The 22866-nt window shown below is 39.2% G+C and overlaps 1 protein-coding gene across 11 annotated transcripts in view; it reads right to left on the reverse strand.

The window, feature by feature from the left end:
• Positions 1–22866, reverse strand: part of Usp16-45 (ubiquitin specific protease 16/45) — a gene marked incomplete in the record, with an annotated part of 416997 nt that overhangs the window by 118113 nt on the left and 276018 nt on the right. For all 11 annotated transcript variants that reach the window (XM_070098356.1, XM_070098257.1, XM_070098221.1 and 8 more), the window contains 3 exon segments: positions 7799–8567; positions 13478–13557; positions 15241–15496. In XM_070098356.1, the coding sequence (XP_069954457.1) occupies positions 7799–8567; positions 13478–13557; positions 15241–15496 (1105 nt within the window).

A 22866-nucleotide genomic window follows, 5' to 3' on the forward strand; every position in this document is an offset into this window, starting at 1 on the left:
GGACACTCAATGTGAAGCCGTAGATCTACGGGACGGACCCTGAAAGGGTTAAGATGCCTACTTTGTGGTCTATTTTCGTACAGAATTTATGGTTGTATTCTCATTTTCTTGGTCTCATTTGATAGAATGGAAAACATATTATAGAAATTGAGGTGATTTTGATTGGTTTTACTATGAAAAGAACCTTGAAATGGAGCCCAAAGTAGGAGAAATGTTTGATTTTTGCTGATGTTCAAAAGTAAACAAATGATGTCATTTTCCAATAAATGTCCAACTAGCCATTCTAATATGCAGTCATGAATGGGTTGATGTTATTTATACAATTATTACAGTATTGCAGTAGTCTGCATAATAGTAAATCTTCTATTTTTTGTTTGAATAAAAATTCAAAATAGAAAGCAAGAGTAATATCAGAGGGGCCTGGAGACATGACTGATGAACAAAGAAAATGTTATTTTAGAGCCAGGAATGTCTGTATTGTTCATTCTGGACCCTATTTTGAAATTGTCATATTTTTTTATTTTTGTGAAATTGGCCAAATTGCAAATTTCTGACCACGTTATTGGGCAGTTGAAATCGGTAAATGGCAGTTTCTTGTACTCAATTGATAGAAAAAATGGAGTTCTAAAGCAATAGCTGTGAGTTTGGTCGACTGGAACAATGGAATTAGCCGAAAATAGGGCTCAAAGTGGGCAAAATCGCCAATTCATAAGTATCGCCGAGGTCGCTAACTTCGCGAGAACGTAATTCCGTCAGTTTTCCATCAAATTTCTTCTTTTGGTGTCGTTACAATCGGGAAAAGATTCTCTATCATTTCATAAGAAAAAATATTTTTTTTTTTTTTTTTTTTTGGGGGGGGGGGGGGGGACACCAGGAGACACCTCAGGATTTGCGGTTGCGACAGTCAAGGGGTTAAAAGAGCAAGTACGTATTAGAATTGAGCAATTTTTTGTGAAAAAAAAGAGGCAAATGGTACACGTCACCTTACATAGTAACTCCAGCATAAATGACATACATTATATACTGTATGTACAACATATATACTGTATATATATAATGCGCCACACACACTAACAAATTGAGCTGAAGAGCCAGAAATGAGTATGCATGGATAAGGAGAGAGGCTGAATGGCAATTTGTGAATGACAAAACACTAAAAGCAAAATTCGACCCAAAGTTGTTATATAGCCACATCAGGAGGAAGCCAGCAGTCGGAGACCAAGTAATCAGGTTAAAGAAGGTGGGGAGCTCACAAGGAATGACCAGGAAGTCTATGAAGAGCTCAGCATGAGATTTAGGGAAGTATTCTCAGAGGAGACAGGAAGGCTACCAGCAAACTGAAGTGGAAGAGTGCACCAGCAAGTGTTGGGCACAATATACACAACCAGGGAGGAGGGAAAGAAGCTGCTATGTGAGCAAGAAGATACCTTGAAGGTGGTGGGCCCAAACAATATCTGTCCGTGGGTCCTGAGCGAGGAAACAGAGGCACTGTTTATGTCGTTAGCAACGTTCTTCAAGTCTATCAACACACGGCAAGTGCTGGAGGTATGGAAGACAACAGATGTAGGCCCAGTTTTTAGGAAAGGAGATAGATAGGCAGCATTAAATTACAGAACAGTGTCATTGACATGTATAGTATACAGTGGAACCTCAAAAATCAAACGTATCACATATCGAACATTTCGAAAATAGGACCATTTTTTCGGACCAACTGTGTCCCTATTTTCGGACCGCCAGGTACGGGACCTGTCTGCCGCCCGCTATGTCTGTGTCCCCGCGCAGGCACCGTGAGCAGTCTAGCTTTGTTTATGCTTGAGTTAACACTAACCTGTGCTCTCATTCACGCATTTTATAATTATTTCGTTGTGTTTAGTGCTTGTGGGACTGAAATAAGCTGCCATGGGCCCAAAGAAACTTGCTAGTGGTACCCTTGTGGTAAAGAAAGTGAGAAACACCATAGATGTGAAGAAGGAAATAATACAGAAGTATGAGAGTGGTGTGAGACTTGTTGAGCTTGCCAGGATGTAAGGGAAAAACAAGTCGACCATCGGTTCTATCCTGTCAAAGAAAGAACAAATCAAGGAAGCTGATGTTGCGAAAGATGTTAATATAGGGAGTGGATGAGGTGCCTTCTTCAAAGATTAAGGAGATTTGTGCCAAGTGGAATGACGTCCAAATGTTTGTGCAGAAGTACCACCCTGAGCAAGCTGAAACAAGCCATCTTTGCAACAAGTTCAGTGACAGAACCATGTCCCATTTTAGGGAAATGTTTAAGAGGCGCCAGAAACAGAGGACTGTGGACAGTTATTTTGTGAGACAGGGGTCCAGTGACTCTCAAGCTGGTCCTAGTGGCATTAAAAGACAGAGAAGGGAAATAGCCCCAGAGAGAGCTTTACCTCATGGAGGGGGATTCTCCTTCCAAACACTAACCCCAACTCCCTCTCTCCTCCTCCCTATCTTCCAAATGGCATTACCAATCTTCAATAATTTTTATTATTATTATTATTATTATTATTATCACACTGGCCGATTCCCACCAAGGCAGGGTGGCCCGAAAAAGAAAAACTTTCACCATCATTCACTCCATCACTGTCTTGCCAGAAGGGTGCTTTAAACTACAGTTTTTAAACTGCAACATTAACACCCCTCCTTCAGAGTGCAGGCACTGTACTTCCCATCTCCAGGACTCAAGTCTGGCCTGCTGGTTTCCCTGAACCCCTTCATAAATGTTACTTTGCTCACACTCCAACAGCACGTCAAGTATTAAAAACCATTTGTCTCCATTCACTCCTATCAAACACGCTCACGCATGCCTGCTGGAAGTCCAAGCCCCTTGCACACAAAACTTCCTTTACCCCCTCCTTCCAACCTTTCCTAGGCCGACCCCTACCCCGTCTTCCTTCCACTACAGACTGATACACTCTTGAAGTCATTCTGTTTTGCTCCATTCTCTCCACATGTCCGAACCACCTCAACAACCCTTCCTCAGCCCTCTGGACAACAGTTTTGGTAATCCCGCACCTCCTCCTAACTTCCAAACTAAGAATTCTCTGCATTATATTCACACCACACATTGCCATCAGAGATGACATCTCCACTGCCTACAGCCTTCTCCTCGCTGCAACATTCATCACCCATGCTTCACACCCATATAAGACCGTTGGTAAAACAATACTCTCATACATTCCCCTCTTTGCCTCCAAGGACAAAGTTCTTTGTCTCCACAGACTCCTAAGTGCACCACTCACCCTTTCCCCTCATCAATTCTATGATTCACCTCATCTTTCATAGACCCATCCGCTGACACGTCCACTCCCAAATATCTGAATACATTCACCTCCACCATACTCTCTCCCTCCAATCTGATATCCAATCTTTCATCACCTAATCTTTTTGTTATCCTCATAACCTTACTCTTTCCTGTATTCACTTTTAATTTTCTTCTTTTGCATACCCTACCAAATTCATCCACCAATCTCTGCAACTTCTCTTCAGAATCTCCCAAGAGCACAGTGTCATCAGCAAAGAGCAACTGTGACAACTCCCACTTTATGTGTGATTCTTTATCTTATAACTCCACGCCTCTTGCCAAGACCCTCGCATTTACTTCTCTTACAACCCCATCTATAAATATATTAAACAACCACGGTGACATCACACATCCTTGTCTAAGGCCTACTTTTACTGGGAAATAATTTCCCTCTTTCCTACATACTCTAACTTGAGCCTCACTATCCTCGTAAAAACTCTTCACTGCTTTCAGTAACCTACCTCCTATACCATACACCTGCAACATCTGCCACATTGCCTCCCTATCCACCCTGTCATACACCTTTTCCAAATCCATAAATGCCACAAAGACCTCTATAGCCTTATCTAAATACTGTTCACTTATATGTTTCACTGTAAACACCTGGTTCACACACCCCCTACCTTTCCTAAAGCCTCCTTGTTCATCTGCTATCCTATTCTCCATCTTACTCTTAATTCTTTCAATAATAACTCTACCATACACTTTACCAGGTATACTCAACAGACTTATCCCCCTATATTTTTTGCACTCTCTTTTTTCCCCTTTGCCTTTATACAAAGGAACTATGCATGCTCTCTGCCAATCCCTAGGTACCTTACCCTCATCCATACATTTATTAAATAATTGCACCAACCACTCCAAAGCTATATCCCCACCTGCTTTTAACATTTCTATCTTTATCCCATCAAACCCGGCTGCCTTACCCCCTTTCATTTTACCTACTGCCTCACGAACTTCCACCACACTCACAACTGGCTCTTCCTCACTCCTACAAGATGTTATTCCTCCTTGCCCTATACACGAAATCACAGCTTCCCTATCTTCATCAACATTTAACAATTCCTCAAAATATTCCCTCCATCTTCCCAATACAGTGGTCCCTTGCTTTTCGTAGTTCTCGGCAATCGTAAATTTCACCAATCATAGGGGTATTTTCGTATAAACATGGACTTGCTTTTCATAGGTTGACTCGCGAATAGTAGTTCGTCCGGGACGCATACGCACGGTGTGAGCCGGGGAGGCCTCCCTACCCAGGCAGTCTGGCATTGTTTACCAGTGAGTGAAGGTCCCCTCAAGTGTTCCTATGAAATATTTCATAATATTCCACTCATTTTAGTTCTTGCAAATACTAAATAAGCTACCATGGCTCCAAAGAAAGCTCCTAGTGCCAAGCCTGTGGTGAAGAAGGTGAGAAATATGTACAGTGACAAAGTCTTGGGCCATTTTAGGGAAGTGTTAAAGAGACGCCAGAAACAGAGCTCTCTCCACAGTTACTTTGCGAGACAGGACTAGAGTGACTCTCAAGGTGGTCCTAGTGGCATTAAGAAACAGAGAAGAGAAGCAACCCCAGAGAAGCAATTGGTACCTGAGGTGTTGCTGGAAGGGGATTCCCCTTCCAAACTGTAAACAATCCAATCTCTCTCCTCCTCCTGTCTCCCATACACTAAGAAGAATCTCCAATAAAGGTAAGTATTATGCTGTTAATGTTTCATTCATCATTTCCCATTGTATTGTTTATGTACTACATGTATATTTCATGTAAAAAAATTTTTTGTTTTAATACTTCTGGGTGCCAGGAACGGATTAATTGTATTTACATTATTTCTTATGGGGAAATTTGATTCGCAAATCGTAAATTTCTTTTATAGTAGCTCCTCCAGGAACGGATTAATTACAAAAAATGAGGGACCACTGTACCTCTAACTCTCCATTTAATAACTCTCCTCTCCTATTTTTAACTTACAAATCCATTTGTTCTCTAGGCTTCCTTAACTTGTTAATCTCACTCCAAAACTTTTTCTTATTTTCAACAAAATTTGTTGATAACATCTCACCCACTCTCTCATTTGCTCTCGTTTTACAATGCTTCACCACTCTCTTAACCTCTCTCTTTTTCTCCATATACTCTTCCCTCCTTGCATCACTTCTACTTTGTAAAAACTTCTCATATGCTAACTTTTTCTCCCTTACTACTCTCTTTACATCATCTTTCCACCAATCGCTCCTCTTCCCTCCCGCACCCACTTTCCTGTAACAACAAACTTCTGCTGAACACTCTAACATTACATTTTTTAAACCTACCCCATACCTCTTCGACTCCGTTGCCTATGTTCTCATTAGCCCATCTATCCTCCAATAGCTGTTTATATCTTACCCTAACTGCCTCCTCTTTTAGTTTATAAACCTTCACTTCTCTCTTCCCTGATGTTTCTATTCTCCTTGTATCCCATCTACCTTTTACTCTCAGTGTAGCTACAACTAGAAAGTGATCTGATATATCTGTGGCCCCTCTATAAACATGTACATCCTGAAGTCTACTCAACAGTCTTTTATCTACCAATACATAATCCAACAAACTACTGTCATTTCGCCCTACATCATATCTTGTATACTTATTTATCCTCTTTTTCTTAAAATATGTATTACCTATAACTAAACCCCTTTCTATACAAAGTTCAATCAAAGGGCTCCCATTATCATTTACATCCACGCACATTCAAGCATCCCAGTTTTATAAAGTTTTTCTTCTTCTCTTTTTTAGTAAATGTCTACAGGAGAAGGGGTTACTAGCCCATTGCTTCAATAAAGGTAAGTAAAAATGTTATTTTTTATGTACATTACTATACATAATTAAAAACTATAGTATTTGTTGTATGTAAAACTGTAATTAATCTCTATAAAATGTATTTTTTGTGTGAATATTTTTGGTTTTCTGGAACGGATTAATTGTATTTCCATTATTTCTTATGGGAAATATTGCTTCGAATTTCAGACTTTTTGAATTTAGAACTAGCTCCTGGAATGGATTAAGTTCGATTTTTGAGGTTCCACTGTATAAAGTTATGCAGAAGATAATCAGAAAAGTGGTGCAGCACCTAGAAAGGACTGGGTTCATACATGACAGCCAACACAGTTTCAGGGATGGAATATCCTATGTCATGAAAGCTGGCTGCCTTGGATCATGTAGTTATGTAACATGGTAACACAAGTAAAACAGGTGAGAGAGAGAGACTGGTAGATTGCATTTTCTTAGACAGTAAGAAGGCTTCTGCCACAATACCACAAATAGGCTAGTAGAAAAGCTAGTAGAGTAGGCAGGAATAACAGGAAAAGCACTACAATGGAACAAAGACATACCTAATGAGAAGGAAATGAGTGATGGTCCATAAAGGTGTCAGAATGGGTGTATGTGGCAAGTGGGGTTCCACAAGGATAAGTCCTAAAGCCAGTGATGTGTCTTGTATATGTCAATGACATGACGAAAGGGATAGAGTCAAAGGTGTCCCTGTTTAAAGACAACATGAAACTAACGAGAAGACAAGTGGACGAAAACCAGGAAAAGCTACAAATGGATCTATACAGGCTGCAGGCCTAGTCCGAAAAATGGCTCCTGGAGTTTAACCCCACCAAGTGCAAAGTAATGAAGCTTAGGGAAGGACAAAGAAGACCGCAGACAGAGTAAGGCTCGGGGAAAAGGTTACAAACCTTACTCAAGGAGAAGGACCTTTGGATGACTATCATACCAAGCATATCACCTGAGGTGCACATCAACCAACTAACTGCTGTAGCATATGCATGTCTAGCAAATGTAAGAATAGTTTTTCAGCATCTAAACAAGAAGTCATTTACAACATTGTACATTGTGCAAGTCAGATTCATATTGGAGTATACAGCACGGTATGGAATCCATGCCAGGTCAAGCATATCGAGAAATTGAAAAAAGTGCAGAGGTTTTTAACAAAATTAGTCCTCGAACTAATGGGTATGTCCTATGAGGAGAGGTTATGGGAACTCAACCTGAGGACACTGGAGAACAGGAGACCTAGGAAAAAAACACAATAACATACAAAATACTGAGAGGAACTGACAAGGTGAAAAGGGACAGAATGTTTGAGAGATGGGAAACAGGACTACGAGGGCACAGCAGCTACAAGTTCAAAGGAAAGGCAAGTCCTAGGAATGTTAAGAAGTATTTCTTCAGCCTTAGAGTTGTCAGGAAGTGGATCAATCTGGAGAGTGAAAAGTTGGGGCAGGATTCAGACACGGCTTTAAGAAGAGGTACGATAAAGCTCTTGGAGCCAGAAGAGAGTGGACCTAGTAGCAACCAGCAAAGAGGCAAGACCAGGAGCTGTTACTTGACCCCTGCGACCACATATAGGTAAGCGTGTGCGTGTGCACATGTGCACACCCACCCACACTCCCACTCTAAAATAAATACCAGTACATGTATTCAAGTGTAGAATACCAAAAATATGAAGTACCTACCTGTTGATGATCCCTTCTTTTTGGAACTGGCAATATCACTTTCATTAGCTTTACTTTCACTTTCAGTATCTTCTGAATTGTCATCATCATTTGCATCACTGTTGTCATTTTTATCCTCTTTTCCTTTAATGTCAGCTTTCTCCATTTCTGTGATTTTCTTGGTTTCATTACCCTTTTTGTTTATTTCTGTCTTGTTCACTATCTCCTCACACACTTTATCTTCATTTATACTTGAGGAAGCTGCCACACTGGTCTTCTTTGCATCATCACCCTTTCCCAACAGGAAATCTTCTGCTTCCTCTTCCTCTTCCATGTCAGAGTCAGAGTCTTCATCACTCTCTTCCCCATCACTTTCTTCTTTGTCTCTTCTCCCAACCTTTCTTGCTGCCATTAATTGCTTAAACTTTGAACTCTCGCCTCTTTTCTTTTCTCCCATTGCCTCCTTTTCATTAGCTTTATTCTCCTCCTCCTTCTTTGCTCTCTCCTCAACATCTTCGGGTCGACTCTTCTCAGTAATTCGCCTTTCCGCTCTTTCGTTTTTTAATACTTTGACTTTTCCTGATTCTTCTTCATTATCTTCTGTATTTGCTCGCATGCAAGATGGCGCCAAACTTCCACCTTTGTTTTGTCTTTTTGTGTTTCGGTGTTTCTTTTTTTCTGCTCTTTTCTGCTTTTTGGATTGATATTTTGAGGGAGCGTTACTGGTAGCAGGTCGACCAAAACAGTCAAACACACTCTCCTCATCTGGAGACACTTTTTTGGGCTTCCCCTGAAACACGAGAAAAAAAGATAAAAATTATTGACCAGCTAAATGATCATTAAATTACTAATGTTTTGAAAGTAATTAGTATGCAAACATGGAAAAAATATATCTCACAAATTTTAATCTGCATAAGAATTACTTAATTCTTTGTAGGCCTCAGAAAAACTATAAGTAATTTAAATTATCCACCTGACCATACTTCTGCAACAAAAGAAATTATATTTGTTACATCATAAAAATTCTAATAGTAACACTTTTAAGTGAGATATTAGTGCATGGCAAAAAAAATTTCTCTGATATTTGTCTCTCTTTTGAGAACTTTTCTTCTACAAGTATTAATGGAGCCCATGGAGAAAAAGTACTTAAGGTTGGTTATAATCATAACTATAATTTTTTAAAGGGGTTAACTGGTAAGCCAGCAGAAGGCCTCTGTCAAATGACCAAAAGCTCTAGCTGCAGGTCATCATATGACTAAGACCTGTGTCAGGAAACACTTGTCCTATTTCCTGACAAACCTTACCTAACATGAAGAAACCTGTTTAAAGAATACCACATACTGATTAAGCTGTCACATAAATGAAGCAGGTGGAGTGTGCTTGATTGAGAAGTTAGAATGTGAGAATATGCAGAACATAAGTGTGAGTGAATAAAACAAATCACAGAAAGGGACAAAGATGTATACATGGGAGGAAAAATACGAAGAAAAATATAAGCAATGATATATTAGTGAAGAAAATAAGAAAATCAGCATAGAAAGACAAAGGCAAACATGGACAAAATAACCGGTTTAGTACATAGTTAAAGGAACTGACTAAGTAGAGGAAAAGACAACGCAGAGTCCTTGAAAATAAAAATTCAAAATTTCATGAAACTTAGTACTGCTTCTATCACTAAGTAACCAACGTTGAAATTCTCATTATTATTCTACGACACTGAAACGATTAATACAGAATTTGGATTTGCATTTTTGTAAAAATACTGTATTATATAAAAATATTAATTTTTAATAATCTTTGCAGGCTATACAGTAGGACCTCCCGTATCTGTGGGGGGATACGCTCCAAGCACCTGCTGCAGATATTGACATCACGGATAGTAGTGAACCCAATATACAAATCTTATACATACTTATTATATGGTTTAACTGATAAATTATGCACAATAATTGGAGAATTACCACTTTTTCAATGATGGGAAGCACGTCACAGCTTCTCTTAGGCTTTGAAGAACTTCCACCATCACTACTTTTGCACTTGGGGGCCATTACTAAGCAAAATTAATGGTTATTTTCAGGCCATGGTAAACTGTGGATAACTGAAACCAAGGGTATCGAACCTGTGGAGCTTTGTCAAGCTCCTGGAGAGCGAAACGTTGCCACAATAAAATGTCACATTAGTTGCACTTGTGTCCTTTTACTTTACATTTTTTATGTTTGTCATAAAATACTAGAGTGAAGTGGTTACAAGTATTCTATAGTGTTTCAAGAAATCTTGAACACACACTTCTACATGTACCACTATTTGGAAGGCTTACAACTGAATTAGTTGCTCCATATTTTGTAAACAAAGTGAAGTGTATTTGTGGAATACAGTAGTAGAGCAAGAACTGAAGCCTAACAACAAAATTTCTAAAGTACATGTATACCATATAATAGAGCAACTGTGCCACGTAAGGAGTAATTATACCATCATCTACAGTGCCCATTATCCAAGTAGTTTCCAAACTATTTGACTAGCAAATAATTTCCAAATAGGTAAATTTTGTTTAGTATATATTTTGAATACTACTCGGATAATGGGCACTTTTAGGCGGGAGCCCAATCACCCCTTTTATGACACAATTGCAACATTGTACGGTAGTGTGCACAGCAGAGTCGTACCTTTCACTATGAATTCTCTTTTATCACATAGATACTCTAAAGAAATCCTGATCACCTTCATTTATTTAAAAACTGTGCAAACATCACTATTCAAATGGCCCTCTTAACCCTTTGAGGGTCAACAGGCCCTCTCCGAAACTCGTTCTCAGGGTCGGCCAAATTAAAAAAAAAAAAATTATTTTCTCTTATGAAAAGATAGAGAATCTTTTCCCGATCATAAAAACACCAAAAGTTTGAAATTTGATAGAAAACTTACGGAATTATGCTCTCGCAAAGTTAGCGGTCTCGGCGATGTTTACGCATCGGCGATTTTGCCCACTTTGAGCCCCATTTTCGGCCAATTTCACTGTACTAGTCAACAAAAAACATGAATATTTCGCTAGAACTCCATTTTTTCTATCGAATGGATGCAAGAAACCACTCATTTATGAAATTCAACTATCCAGTACAGTGGTCAGAATTTAGCAATTTTGCCAATTTCACACAAATTTCAAAAGATGCCAATTTCGGAATAGGGTCCAGAATAAACAAGAAAGACATTCCTGGCACTAAAATGACATTTCCTCTAGTCATTAGTCATGTCTCAAGTCCCCTCTTATATTCTTTTGCTTTCCACTTTGAATTTTTATTTTCACAAAAAATATAAGATTTACTGTTATGCAGACTACTGCATTATTGTAAAAAATGGTATAAATATTATTGGTGCACTTGTGAAAGAATATTAGACTCACCAATTGACGTGTATTGCACGCTTGGCACGATTTGATTACTTTTGAAGTTTGGTAAAAATCGAACATTTCTGCTACTTTGAGCTCAATTTCAAGGCACCTTTCTTTGCAAAACCAGTCAAAATCATCTCAATTTCTGTAATATGTCTTCCATTCTATAAAATGAGACCAAGAAAACTAGAATACAACAATAAATACCATACGAAAATACACTGCAAAGTCGCTGATTTATTAAAAAAAAATGGTCAAAGTTTTTTTTTTCTCATTATGCACTGTGTGCTGCAGGATTTTTTTTAGACTGTGCACACTGACCACATAGACCCATTCTTTCATATGAAGGCCTACCAGCTTTCTCCCACTAGATTTGAGGCCGCTAGAATTTATGAGTACTAGTACGTCAAAAACCCCTACGCGTAAAACGTACTAGTACGACGAAAACCCTCAAAGGGTTAATGGCATCCTCCCCACCCATTATTCAGAGTGCATGCACTGTACTTCCATTCTCCACTCTAAACTTCTTTAACTCATCCCAGGATGTCTCCCTATGCCTCCTTCCATCTACAAAGGATTTACATGTGGAATCTTCTTAAACTGACCTAAATGACCTAACCATCTCAACAATCCATCCTCATTCTCTGAATTATGCTTTTCCTACTTCTACATCATCTTGTAGGAAAGAGGGAGATTATTTCCCAGTAAAAGTAGGCCTTAGACAAGGATGTGTGATGTCACTATGGTTGTTTAATATATTTATAGATGGGGTTGTAAGAGATGTAAATGCGAGGGTCATGGCAAGAGGCGTGGAGTTAAAAGATAAAGAATCACACATAAAGTGGGAGTTGTCACAGTTGCTTTTTGCTGATGACACTGTGCTCTTGGGAGATTCTGAAGAGAAGTTGCAGAGGTTGGTGGATGAATTTGGTAGGGTATGCAAAAGAAGAAAATTAAAAGTGAATACAGGAAAGAGTAAGGTTATGAGGATAAAAAAAAGATTAGGTGATGAAAGATTGGATATCAGATTGGAGGGAGAGAGTATGGAGGAGGTGAATGTATTCAGATATTTGGGAGTGGACGTGTCAGAGGATGGGTCTATGAAAGATGAGGTGAATTACAGAATTGATGAGGGGAAAAGGGTGAGCGATGCACTTAGGAGTCTGTGGAGACAAAGAACTTTGTCCTTGGAGGCAAAGAGGGGAATGTATGAGAGTACAGTGGACCCCCGGTTTATGATATTATTTCATTCCAGAAGTATGTTCAGGTGCCATTACTGAACGAATTTGTTCCCATAAGGAATATTGTGAATTAGATTAGTCCATTTCAGACCCCAAACATACATGTACAAATGCACTTATATAAATACACTTACATAATTGGTCACATTGGGAGCTGACTGTACAGCGGGGGTCCACTGTATAGTTTTACCAACGCTCTTATATGGGTGTGAAGCATGGGTGATGAATGTTGCAGCAAGGAGAAGGCTGGAGGCAGTGGAGATGTCATGTCTGAGGGCAATGTGTGGTGTGAATATAATGCAGAGAATTCGTAGTTTGGAAGTTAGGAGGAGGTGTGGGATTACCAAAACTGTTGTCCAGAGGGCTGAGGAAGGGTTGTTGAGGTGGTTCGGACATGTAGAGAGAATGGAGCAAAACAGAATGGCTTCAAGAGTGTATCAGTCTGTAGTGGAAGGAAGGCGGGGTAGGGGTCGGCCTAGGAAAGGTTGGAGGGAGGTGGTAAAGGAGGTTTTGTGTGCGAGGGGCTTGGACTTCCAGCAGGCATGCGTGAGCGTGTTTTATAGGAGTGAATGGAGACAAATGGTTTTTAATACTTGAAGTGCTGTTGGAGTGTGAGCAAAGTAACATTTATGAAGGGATTCAGGGAAACCGGCAGGCTGGACTTGAGTCCTGGAGATGGGAAGTACAGTGCCTGCACTCTGAAGGAGGGGTGTTAATGTTGCAGTTTAAAAACTGTAGTGTAAAGCACCCTTCTGGCAAGACAGTGATGGAGTGAATGATGGTGAAAGTTTTTCTTTTTCGGGCCACCCTGCCTTGGTGGGAATCGGCCAGTGTGTTAATAAAAATTAATAATAATAATACATCATCTTCTAATTTCTATGCTTCTTTTCTGTGCATAATATTTAAAACACAAACTGATCTCAAATATGACATCTCAACTTCCATTAGCATCATCCTTGCTGAAGTATTCAAAGACCATGCCTCACACCCATACAAAAGTGTTAGAACAAAATTATCATTATACCACATACTTGAAATAAATGTTAGAAATTTAGTTAGTAATCATTATGTTTGTACCTTTTCTTCAGTAATTGGAAGTGAAAGATCCATCATTGGCTCAAATACTTGTGAAGACCAGTGACATTCTTCGCAGAATACTGAAATGGTGAACAAAGATTTAAGATGTGTGAAAAGAATACAGTATTATATGGAAAATATCTACCATGTCCAACGTTTAACTGAACATAAAGAGGAATTCAATGGAATGCCAAGATTTGAACATGAGACCTGAAATTACCAATCCACTGCATTTCAGAAAGAGTTTGAATCCAGTCACTCCAATGAACTGTTATATTCATTTATTAAAGAAAAAGAAACAAAGAATCTTTGAATATAAATTGAAATAAAGTGATGTTTACCTTGCTCACTAAGAACAACTAATGTAAATAATGTTAATATCAACTAATATCACCCTGCCTCGGTGGGAGATGGCCAATGTGTTAAAAAGAGAAAATCAACTGTGCACAGGCTGCATAAGTCAACTATAGGTGGTAATCAGCCAATGAAGATCAGATTCTATGGCACATTCAAAACCAACCTCCTTACAAGGATGTATATATTTATGAAAGTTTTTCCAGTTGCATAGATTTTGAATACAATTTTTTTTTATCCAGAAACTTATTTTTTACTTTTTCAATTTATTTTATTTATTAAAAATTGACTATAATTTTCGTGGCCCCTATATACATAGGAATGAACGAATACCAGCTCATCTTATTAAACAAAAGTTGTAATTCTGATTGTTTATAAGCAGGTGATTTTCTCACAAATAACTTTTAAGTCATTTCTCTTTAAGACCACATTTTATATTTACCCTGGATTATCTTCCCCATGGCCTGGTCTCCTACATTAGAAATGAAATCTTACAAGATAAAGAACTATTAAGAAGCATGCAGGGAAGTAAAGGTATGTCTATGATGAATGCAAGCATAAGTTTGTAAGATTTACCTGTTATTTTATGTTTTTGACCAAGAAAAGATCAGTAACCCTGTCAGAGTACAAAATAAATAGAGATATTTCCATCTGACACTCATCTGGCAGGCAGTAATACTCCCCTTGATGGCTGCTGTCTAAAAATCTACTTGGCCCATCTGCAAAGAAAGCTACAGGACAGCACTCAGTGCATGCCCCTCTTTATACCACCTCACAAAGCCCACTACTATAATGGTAGTTTGAGAGGAAGATGTTCAGTTTCCCAGTGGACACTGGTTTTTGACAAACAAGCCAATAATAACTTTTTCCTACCTGGTCTCTGAATAGCTGAGCCTATTACAATACCCCCTCTGCTGACAGGTCTTGGGGCTTGACTGAGACTAGCTTGCTCCCTTTGGTTTTACAAGTTTACCCTGACTACCATTCTATTCCAATACAACACAACTAAATTTTACTCCCAGCACATCTAGTTAAATTATGAATATACAGTAACAGGCAGGGTGACTCAAAAAGAAAGAAAAACTTTCATTATCATTCAACACTTTCACCATCACTCATACATAATCACTGTCTTTGCAGAGGCACTCAGATATGACAGTTTAGATGTCCCTCCAAAGTGCCAATATCCCAAACCCCTCTTTTAAAGTGCAGGCATTGTACTTCCCATTTCCAGGACTCAAGTCCGGCTAACTGATTTAACTGAATCCCTTTACAAAATATTACCCTGCTCACACTCCAACAGCTATATTTTACATCTGAAAAAATTAGTCACCAGCATAAAAGACAGAAAACAAAGGTTTCCAACTAATTTGGAAATATGTAAAAAATATATATAACCTAACACTCACCAGTACTTATTAAATGACCACCAAATATCTGATCAATGATTGTGTGAGTTGCTTGTCTACCATATCCCTTGATCATCGTTTTTAGTCGTGGACTCACAGTGTTCGGATCAGTCTTTTCAGAGAGTGCAAATGCTCGTAGGATGGCTCGCTTTGCCCTTAAGATTTCTTCATTTCGGACTGCTTCAAGCAGGCATCGAAGGAGTTCATGGGCATCTTGCTGTTCATACCCCTGAAATTGTGTGCTTTTTTTGCATATCTGTAAAGAGAATAACTTAAAGCATTAATTTCATATAAATTAGAAGGTGTGTGGTGGTATGAAAAGTATATTTCAGGGAGCAGATGAAGGGCTGCTAAAGCTGGTCATTTAGGAAGGATGAAGAAAGATTTATACACCCAAGAGGTTTATAAATCTGAGGTGGATGGAAGGAGGGTTAAGGAATGACCCAGGGATGACTGGGAGAGTGACGTGACTGACTCTGCATCGTGTGTTTTACCTGTTGGTCAATGAGCGACTCTCTCTCTCTGAGACAGAGAGACAAATAGAGAGACAGGAAGACAGAAAGACAGATAAACAGAGACAGAGATAAACAGAGACAGAGATAAACATAGAGCTAGACAGACAAATTGATAGAAACAGATACAGAAACAAACAGATAGACAGATATATTTATTTGTAACAGTGAAAAATAAATCCAAGGCAGTGCACAATCATCAAATGTCACTCCACGAGTGACACTCCGCTGGCAGGGGAGTGACAGACAGACAGAAACAAACAGATAGACATGTTTGTGTGAAACAGTGAAAAATAAAGCCAAGGGAGTGCACAATCATCAGATGTCACACCACGAGTGTCACTTCACTGCCAGTGGAGTGACACTCATTTTACACCATGCATCAAGGAGTTTCATATATACTCCAGCATTTCTAAAACATTTCTGGGACCTGGTAAAAAAGGCTTATTTAAAAACCCGTAACAAAAAAATTGGGGCGTTTTTTGGGGGGCTGGAACAGATTAATGACATTTTAATTAATTTCAATGAGGAAAATTGATTTGACATACAAGCAAATTGAGATATAAGCTGGGTCATGGAATGAATTAAACTCGTAAGTCAAGGTACCACTGTATTTTAAATGAAATTCAATAACTGAAATTAGATGCAGATTATTATTATCCAGCAATGCATCTCTGGTTTAAAATACTGTCTTAGAAAGAGAGAGAGATAGAGAGATAGATAGAGAGATAGAGAGATAGAGATAGAGAGAGATAGAGAGATGGAGAGAGATAGAGAGAGATAGAGATAGAGAGAAATAGAGAGAGATAGAGATAGATAGATAGATAGAGAGAGACAGAGAGAGATAGAGACAGAGAGAGATAGAGACAGAGAGAGAAAGAGAGAGATAGAGACATAAATAGAGACAGAGAGAGACAGAGAGACAGAGAGAGAGATAGAGATAGAGATAGATAGAGACAGAGAGAGATAGAGATAGAGAGAGATAGAGATCGAGATTCGCTTAATACAAATTCACTTAAACAATATCTATGGAACACACCCTGGTCGCTACATGATAGCTTGCTGTGTTACAGTACTGTATCAATTCTACAGTACAGTGTATAATACAGTGAGGTAAATTTTTAGTACAATTTTTGACTGGAAGCAGTTTGTACATAATAACTATTTCATAAGATAATGGTCCTAACTCAATAGTGCCTTACCTAGGAGTCAAATCTAGTATGCATCCCAATAACTGAATTAATCTCTGTATTGCCTGCCTGTCTATGGTAAAGAAATGTGCCCGTTACCTCCTGCCTCCTATCCATATACAGGTTTTCAAATTTACAAACAAGTGACATTCCTAGTGTTTCAACTCAATAGTTTTTGTTTAATTGGTTCCACACATATTCGTAGTGAATAGCACTATAAAAGTTTATTTGGATCCAAAGTTCCCCGTTTGTAAGTGTAATTTTTTCCAACACTTCGGCTATCTCTTACCGTGGCAGGGTAACCCTGGAAAGAAACACTTTCACCATCATTCACACATAATCACTGTATTTGCAGAGGCACCAGGATACGACAGTTCAGATATCACTCCCAATAGCAAATATTCCAAACTCCTCCTTTAAAGTGCAGGAATTGTACTTCCCACCTCCAGGACTCAAGTCTGGCTAACCAGTTTTCCAAAATTCTTTCACAAATTATTACCCTTCTCACACTCAAACAGCTCATCAAGAACCCATAAGGGGTACTAAACCCATATGGGCCAAGTAGTGTTTGGAGAATAGAAGGTAATCAGGTGCAAGCCAGGGAAGAGAAGGGCAAGTTTAATTTTTTGAAGTCAGAGCCCACTCCTCCCCCCTCACTGGCATCAAGGAACCTCCCTCAAGAGGCATATGTTCGTAACTTGGGCACCTCCTATAATGTGTTTTTATCCTATAATTTACAAATAAAAAAATTTAATTTCACCTGCTACTGTGTGTAGCCACCTTCTTCAATTATTTCCAGCAAAACAGAAAATATGATATCTTGGTCAAAAAATGTAAAGGAGTAGAGGTACATCAATACCCTCCCCTCTCTCATAACTCATTAAAAAAGGAAAACAATTTTGCATCATTTTAGCTCTAACAAATTACACCAGGTTCTTTTTTTTTAAGCTCTCACTCTGTAAAACAATAAACGGTATTATTACTGTTAGTTATTACAGTATTATTATTATCATTAATTATTTTTTTTATTAACACACTGGCCGATTCCTGCCAAGGCAGGGTGGCCCGAAAAAGAAAAACTTTCACCATCATTCACTCCATCACTGTCTTGCCAGAAGGGTGTTTTACACTACAGTTTTTAAACTGCAACATTAACACCCCTCCTTCAGAGTGCAGGCACTGTACTTCCCATCTCCAGGACTCAAGTCCGGCCTGCCGGTTTCCCTGAATCCCTTCATAAATGTTACTTTGCTCACACTCCAACAGCACGTCAAGTATTAAAAACAATGTCTCCATTCACTCCTATCAAACACGCTCACGCATGCCTGCTGGAAGTCCAAGCCCCTTGCACACAAAACTTCCTTTACCCCCTCCCTCCAACCTTTCCTAGGCTGACCCCTACCACGCCTTCCTTCCACTACAGGCTGATACACTCTTGAAGTCATTCTGTTTCGCTCCATTCTCTCCACATGTCCGAACCACCTCAACAACCCTTCCTCAGCCCTCTGGACAACAGTTTTGGTAATCCCACACCTCCTCCTAACTTCCAAACTACGAATTCTCTGCATTATATTCACACCACACATTGCCCTCAGACATGACATCTCCACTGCCTCCAGCCTTCTCCTCGCTGCAACATTCATCACCCATGCTTCACACCCGTATAAGACCGTTGGTAAAACTATACTCTCATACATTCCCATCTTTGCCTCCAAGGACAAAGTTGTGTCTCCACAGACTCCTAAGTGCACCGCTCACCCTTTTCCCCTCATCAATTCTATGATTCACCTCATCTTTCATAGACCCATCCGCTGACACGTCCACTCCCAAATATCTGAATACATTCACCTCCTCCATACTCTCTCCCTCCAATCTGATATCCAATCTTTCATCACCTAATCTTTTTTTTATCCTCATAACCTTACTCTTTCCTGTATTCACTTTTAATTTTCTTCTTTTGCATACCCTACCAAATTCATCCACCAACCTCTGCAACTTCTCTTCAGAATCTCCCAAGAGCACAGTGTCATCAGCAAAAAGCAACTGTGACAACTCCCACTTTATGTGTGATTCTTTATCTTTTAACTCCACGCCTCTTGCCAAGACCCTCGCATTTACTTCTCTTACAACCCCATCTATAAATATATTAATTAAACAACCACAGTGACATCACACATCCTTGTCTCAGGCCTACTTTTACTGGGAAATAATCTCCCTCTTTCCTACATACTCTAACCTGAGCCTCACTATCCTCGTAAAAACTCTTCACTGCTTTCCGTAACCTACCTCCTACACCATACACCTGCAACATCTGCCACATTGCTCCCCTATCCACCCTGTCATACACCTTTTCCAAATCCATAAATGCCACAAAAACCTCTTTAGCCTTATCTAAATACTGTTCACTTATACGTTTCACTGTAAACACCTGGTCCACACACCCCCTACCTTTCCTAAAGCCTCCTTGTTCATCTGCTATCCTATTCTCCGTCTTACTCTTAATTCTTTCAATAATAACTCTACCATACACTTTACCAGGTATACTCAACAGACTTATCCCCCTATAATTTTTGCACTCTCTTTTGTCCCCTTTGCCTTTATACAAAGGAACTATGCATGCTCTCTGCCAATCCCTAGGTACCTTACCCTCTTCCATACATTTATTAAATAATTGCACCAACCACTCCAAAACTATATCCCCACCTGCTTTTAACATTTCTATCTTTATCTCATCAATCCCGGCCGCCTTACCCCCTTTCATTTTATCTACTGCCTCACGAACTTCCCCCACACTCACAACTGGCTCTTCCTCACTCCTACAAGATGTTATTCCTCTTTGCCCTATACACGAAATCACAGCTTCCCTATCTTCATCAACATTTAACAATTCCTCAAAATATCCCTCCATCTTCCCAATACCTCTAACTCTCCATTTAACCCTTTGAGGGTTTTGGTCGTACTAGTACGTCTTACGCGTAGGGGTTTTTGACGTACTAGTACGCATAAATTCTAGCGGCCTCAAATCTAGTGGGAGAAAGCTGGTAGGCCTTCATATGAAAGAATGGGTCTATGTGGTCAGTGTGCACAGTCTAAAAAAAATCCTGCAGCACACAGTGCATAATGAGAAAAAAAACTGACCATTTTTTTGGAATAAATCAGCGACTTTGCAGTGTATTTTCGTACGGTATTTATTGTTGTACTCTAGTTTTCTTGGTCTCATTTTATAGAATGGAAGACATATTACAGAAATTGAGATGATTTTGACTGGTTTTACAATGAAAGGTGCCTTGAAATTGAGCTCAAAGTAGCAGAAATGTTCGATTTTTACCAAACTTCAAAAGTAAACAAATCGTGCCAAACTTCAAAAGTAAACAAATCGTGCCAAGCGTGCAATACACGTCAACTGGTGAGTCTAATATTCTTTCACAAGTGCACCAATAATATTTATACCATTTTTTACACTAATGCAGTAGTCTGCATAACAGTAAATCTTATCTTTTTGTGAGAATAAAAATTCAAAGTGGAAAGCAAAAGAATATAAGAGGGGCCTTGAGACGTGACTAATGACTAGAGGAAATGTCATTTTAGTGCCAGGAATGTCTTTCTTGTTTATTCTGGACCCTATTCGGAAATTGGCATCTTTTGAAATTTGTGTGTTAAATTGGCAAAATTGCTAAATTCTGACCACTGTACTGGATAGTTGAATTTCATAAATGGGTGGTTTCTTGCACCCATTCGATAGAAAAAATGGAGTTCTAGTGAAATAGTCATGTTTTTTGTCGACTAGTACAGTGAAATTGGCCGAAAATGGGGCTCAAAGTGGGCAAAATCGCCGAGACCGCTAACTTTGCGAGAGCATAATTACGTAAGTTTTCTATAAAATTTCAAACTTTTGGTGTCTTTATGATCGGGAAAAGATTCTCTATCTTTTCATAAGAGAAAATAATTTTTTTTTTTTTTAAATTTGGCCGACCCTGAGAACGAGTTTCGGAGAGGGCCTGTCGACCCTCAAAGGGTAACTCTCCTCTCCTATTTTTAACTGACAAATCCATTTGTTCTCTAGGCTTCCTTAACTTGTTAATCTCACTCCAAAACTTTTTCTTATTTTCAACAAAATTTGTTAACATCTCACCCACTCTCTCATTTGCTCTCTTTTTACATTGCTTCACCACTCTCTTAACCTCTCTCTTTTTCCATATACTCTTCCCTCCTTGCATCACTTCTACTTCGTAAAAACTGCTCATATGCTAACTTTTTCTCCCTTACTACTCTCTTTACATCATCATTCCACCAATCGCTCCTCTTCCCTCCCGCACCCACTTTCCTGTAACCACAAACTTCTGCTGAACACTCTAACACTACATTTTTAAACCTACCCCATACCTCTTCGACCCCATTACCTATGCTCTCATTAGTCCATCTATCCTCCAATAGCTGTTTATATCTTACCCTAACTGCCTCCTCTTTTAGTTTATAAACCTTCACTTCTCTCTTCCCTGATGCTTCTATTCTCCTTGTATCCCATCTACCTTTTACTCTCAGTGTAGCTACAACTAGAAAGTGATCTGATATATCTGTGGCCCCTCTATAAACATGTACATCCTGAAGTCTACTTAACAGTCTTTTATCTACCAATACATATTATTATTATTATAATTATTGCTGCTGCCATTACATGTATTGTCATTACTCTTATCAGTATTTTCCCTGCATACTGCCTTAAATTTAAAGTGAGGTTTACACAGTTGATTGTACATACAATACCACATTTTTTCTTTAAAAAAAATTAAATCCATATATTAATTATAAAGAAAAGTTGCAAAGGTTAGTGGACAAGTTTGGGAGGGTGTGTAAAGGTAGAAAGTTGAAAGTGAACATTGATAAGAGTAAGGTGATGAGGGTATCAAATGATTTAGATAAAGAAAAATTGAATATCACACTGGAGAGAGGGAGTATGGAAAAAGCGAATGTTTTCAGATATTTGGGAGTTGACGTGTCAGCAGATGGGTTTATGAAGGATGAGGTTAACCACAGAACTGATGAAGGAAAAAAGGTGAGTGGTGCATTGAGGTATCTGTGGAGACAAAACAAAAAAAAAAAAAAAAAAAATTCTACGGAGGCAAAGAACGGAATGTATGGAAGTACAGTATAGTGGTACCAACACTCTTATATGGGTGTGACCATGACTCACGAAATCGTAATGACACAATTGCAAAAAACCATACCCCGTCTGTAAAAACTTGCATTTGTGGTCACAGTGGTGCCTATGCTAACCTTCCTATGGTGTAGAAATATACCTAGTTGGACGAATCTTATTCTGGCTAGCTGGTCTAGTGGCTAACGCGACGGTCTGGAGTTCTGAGACTCTCTGACCACGGGTTCAATCCCGGCTGGGGTATGGTTTATGGGTGTGAAGCTTGGGTTGTAAATGCTGCAGCAAGGAGGTAGTTAGAGGCAGTGGAGATGTCCTGTCTAAAGGCAATGTGTGGTGTAAATATGCAGAGAATTCAGATTGTGGAAATTAGGAGGTGTGGAGTTATAAAAGTATTAGTCAGAGGGCTGAAGAGGGGTTATTGAGGTTTGGTCATTTAGAGAGAATGGATCAAAGTAGAATGACTTGGAGAGAGTATAAGTCTGTAGGGGAAGGAAGGCCAGGTAGGGGTTGTCCTTGGAAAGGTTGGAGGGAGGGGGTAAAGGAGGTTTTGTGGCTTGGACTTCCAGCAGGCATGCGTTAGTGTGTTAGATAGGAGTGAACGAAGACGAATGGTTTTTGGGACCTGACAAGCTGTTGGAGCGTGAGCAGGGTAATATTTAGTGAAGGGATTCAGGGAGACTGGTTATTTTCATATAGCCGGACTTGAGTACTGGAAATGGGAAGTACGTACAATGCCTGCACTTTAAAGGAGGGGTTTGGGATATTGGCA

This window comes from Cherax quadricarinatus, chromosome 1, assembly GCF_038502225.1.
Source record: "Cherax quadricarinatus isolate ZL_2023a chromosome 1, ASM3850222v1, whole genome shotgun sequence".
Taxonomy (NCBI): Eukaryota; Metazoa; Arthropoda; class Malacostraca; order Decapoda; family Parastacidae; genus Cherax; species Cherax quadricarinatus.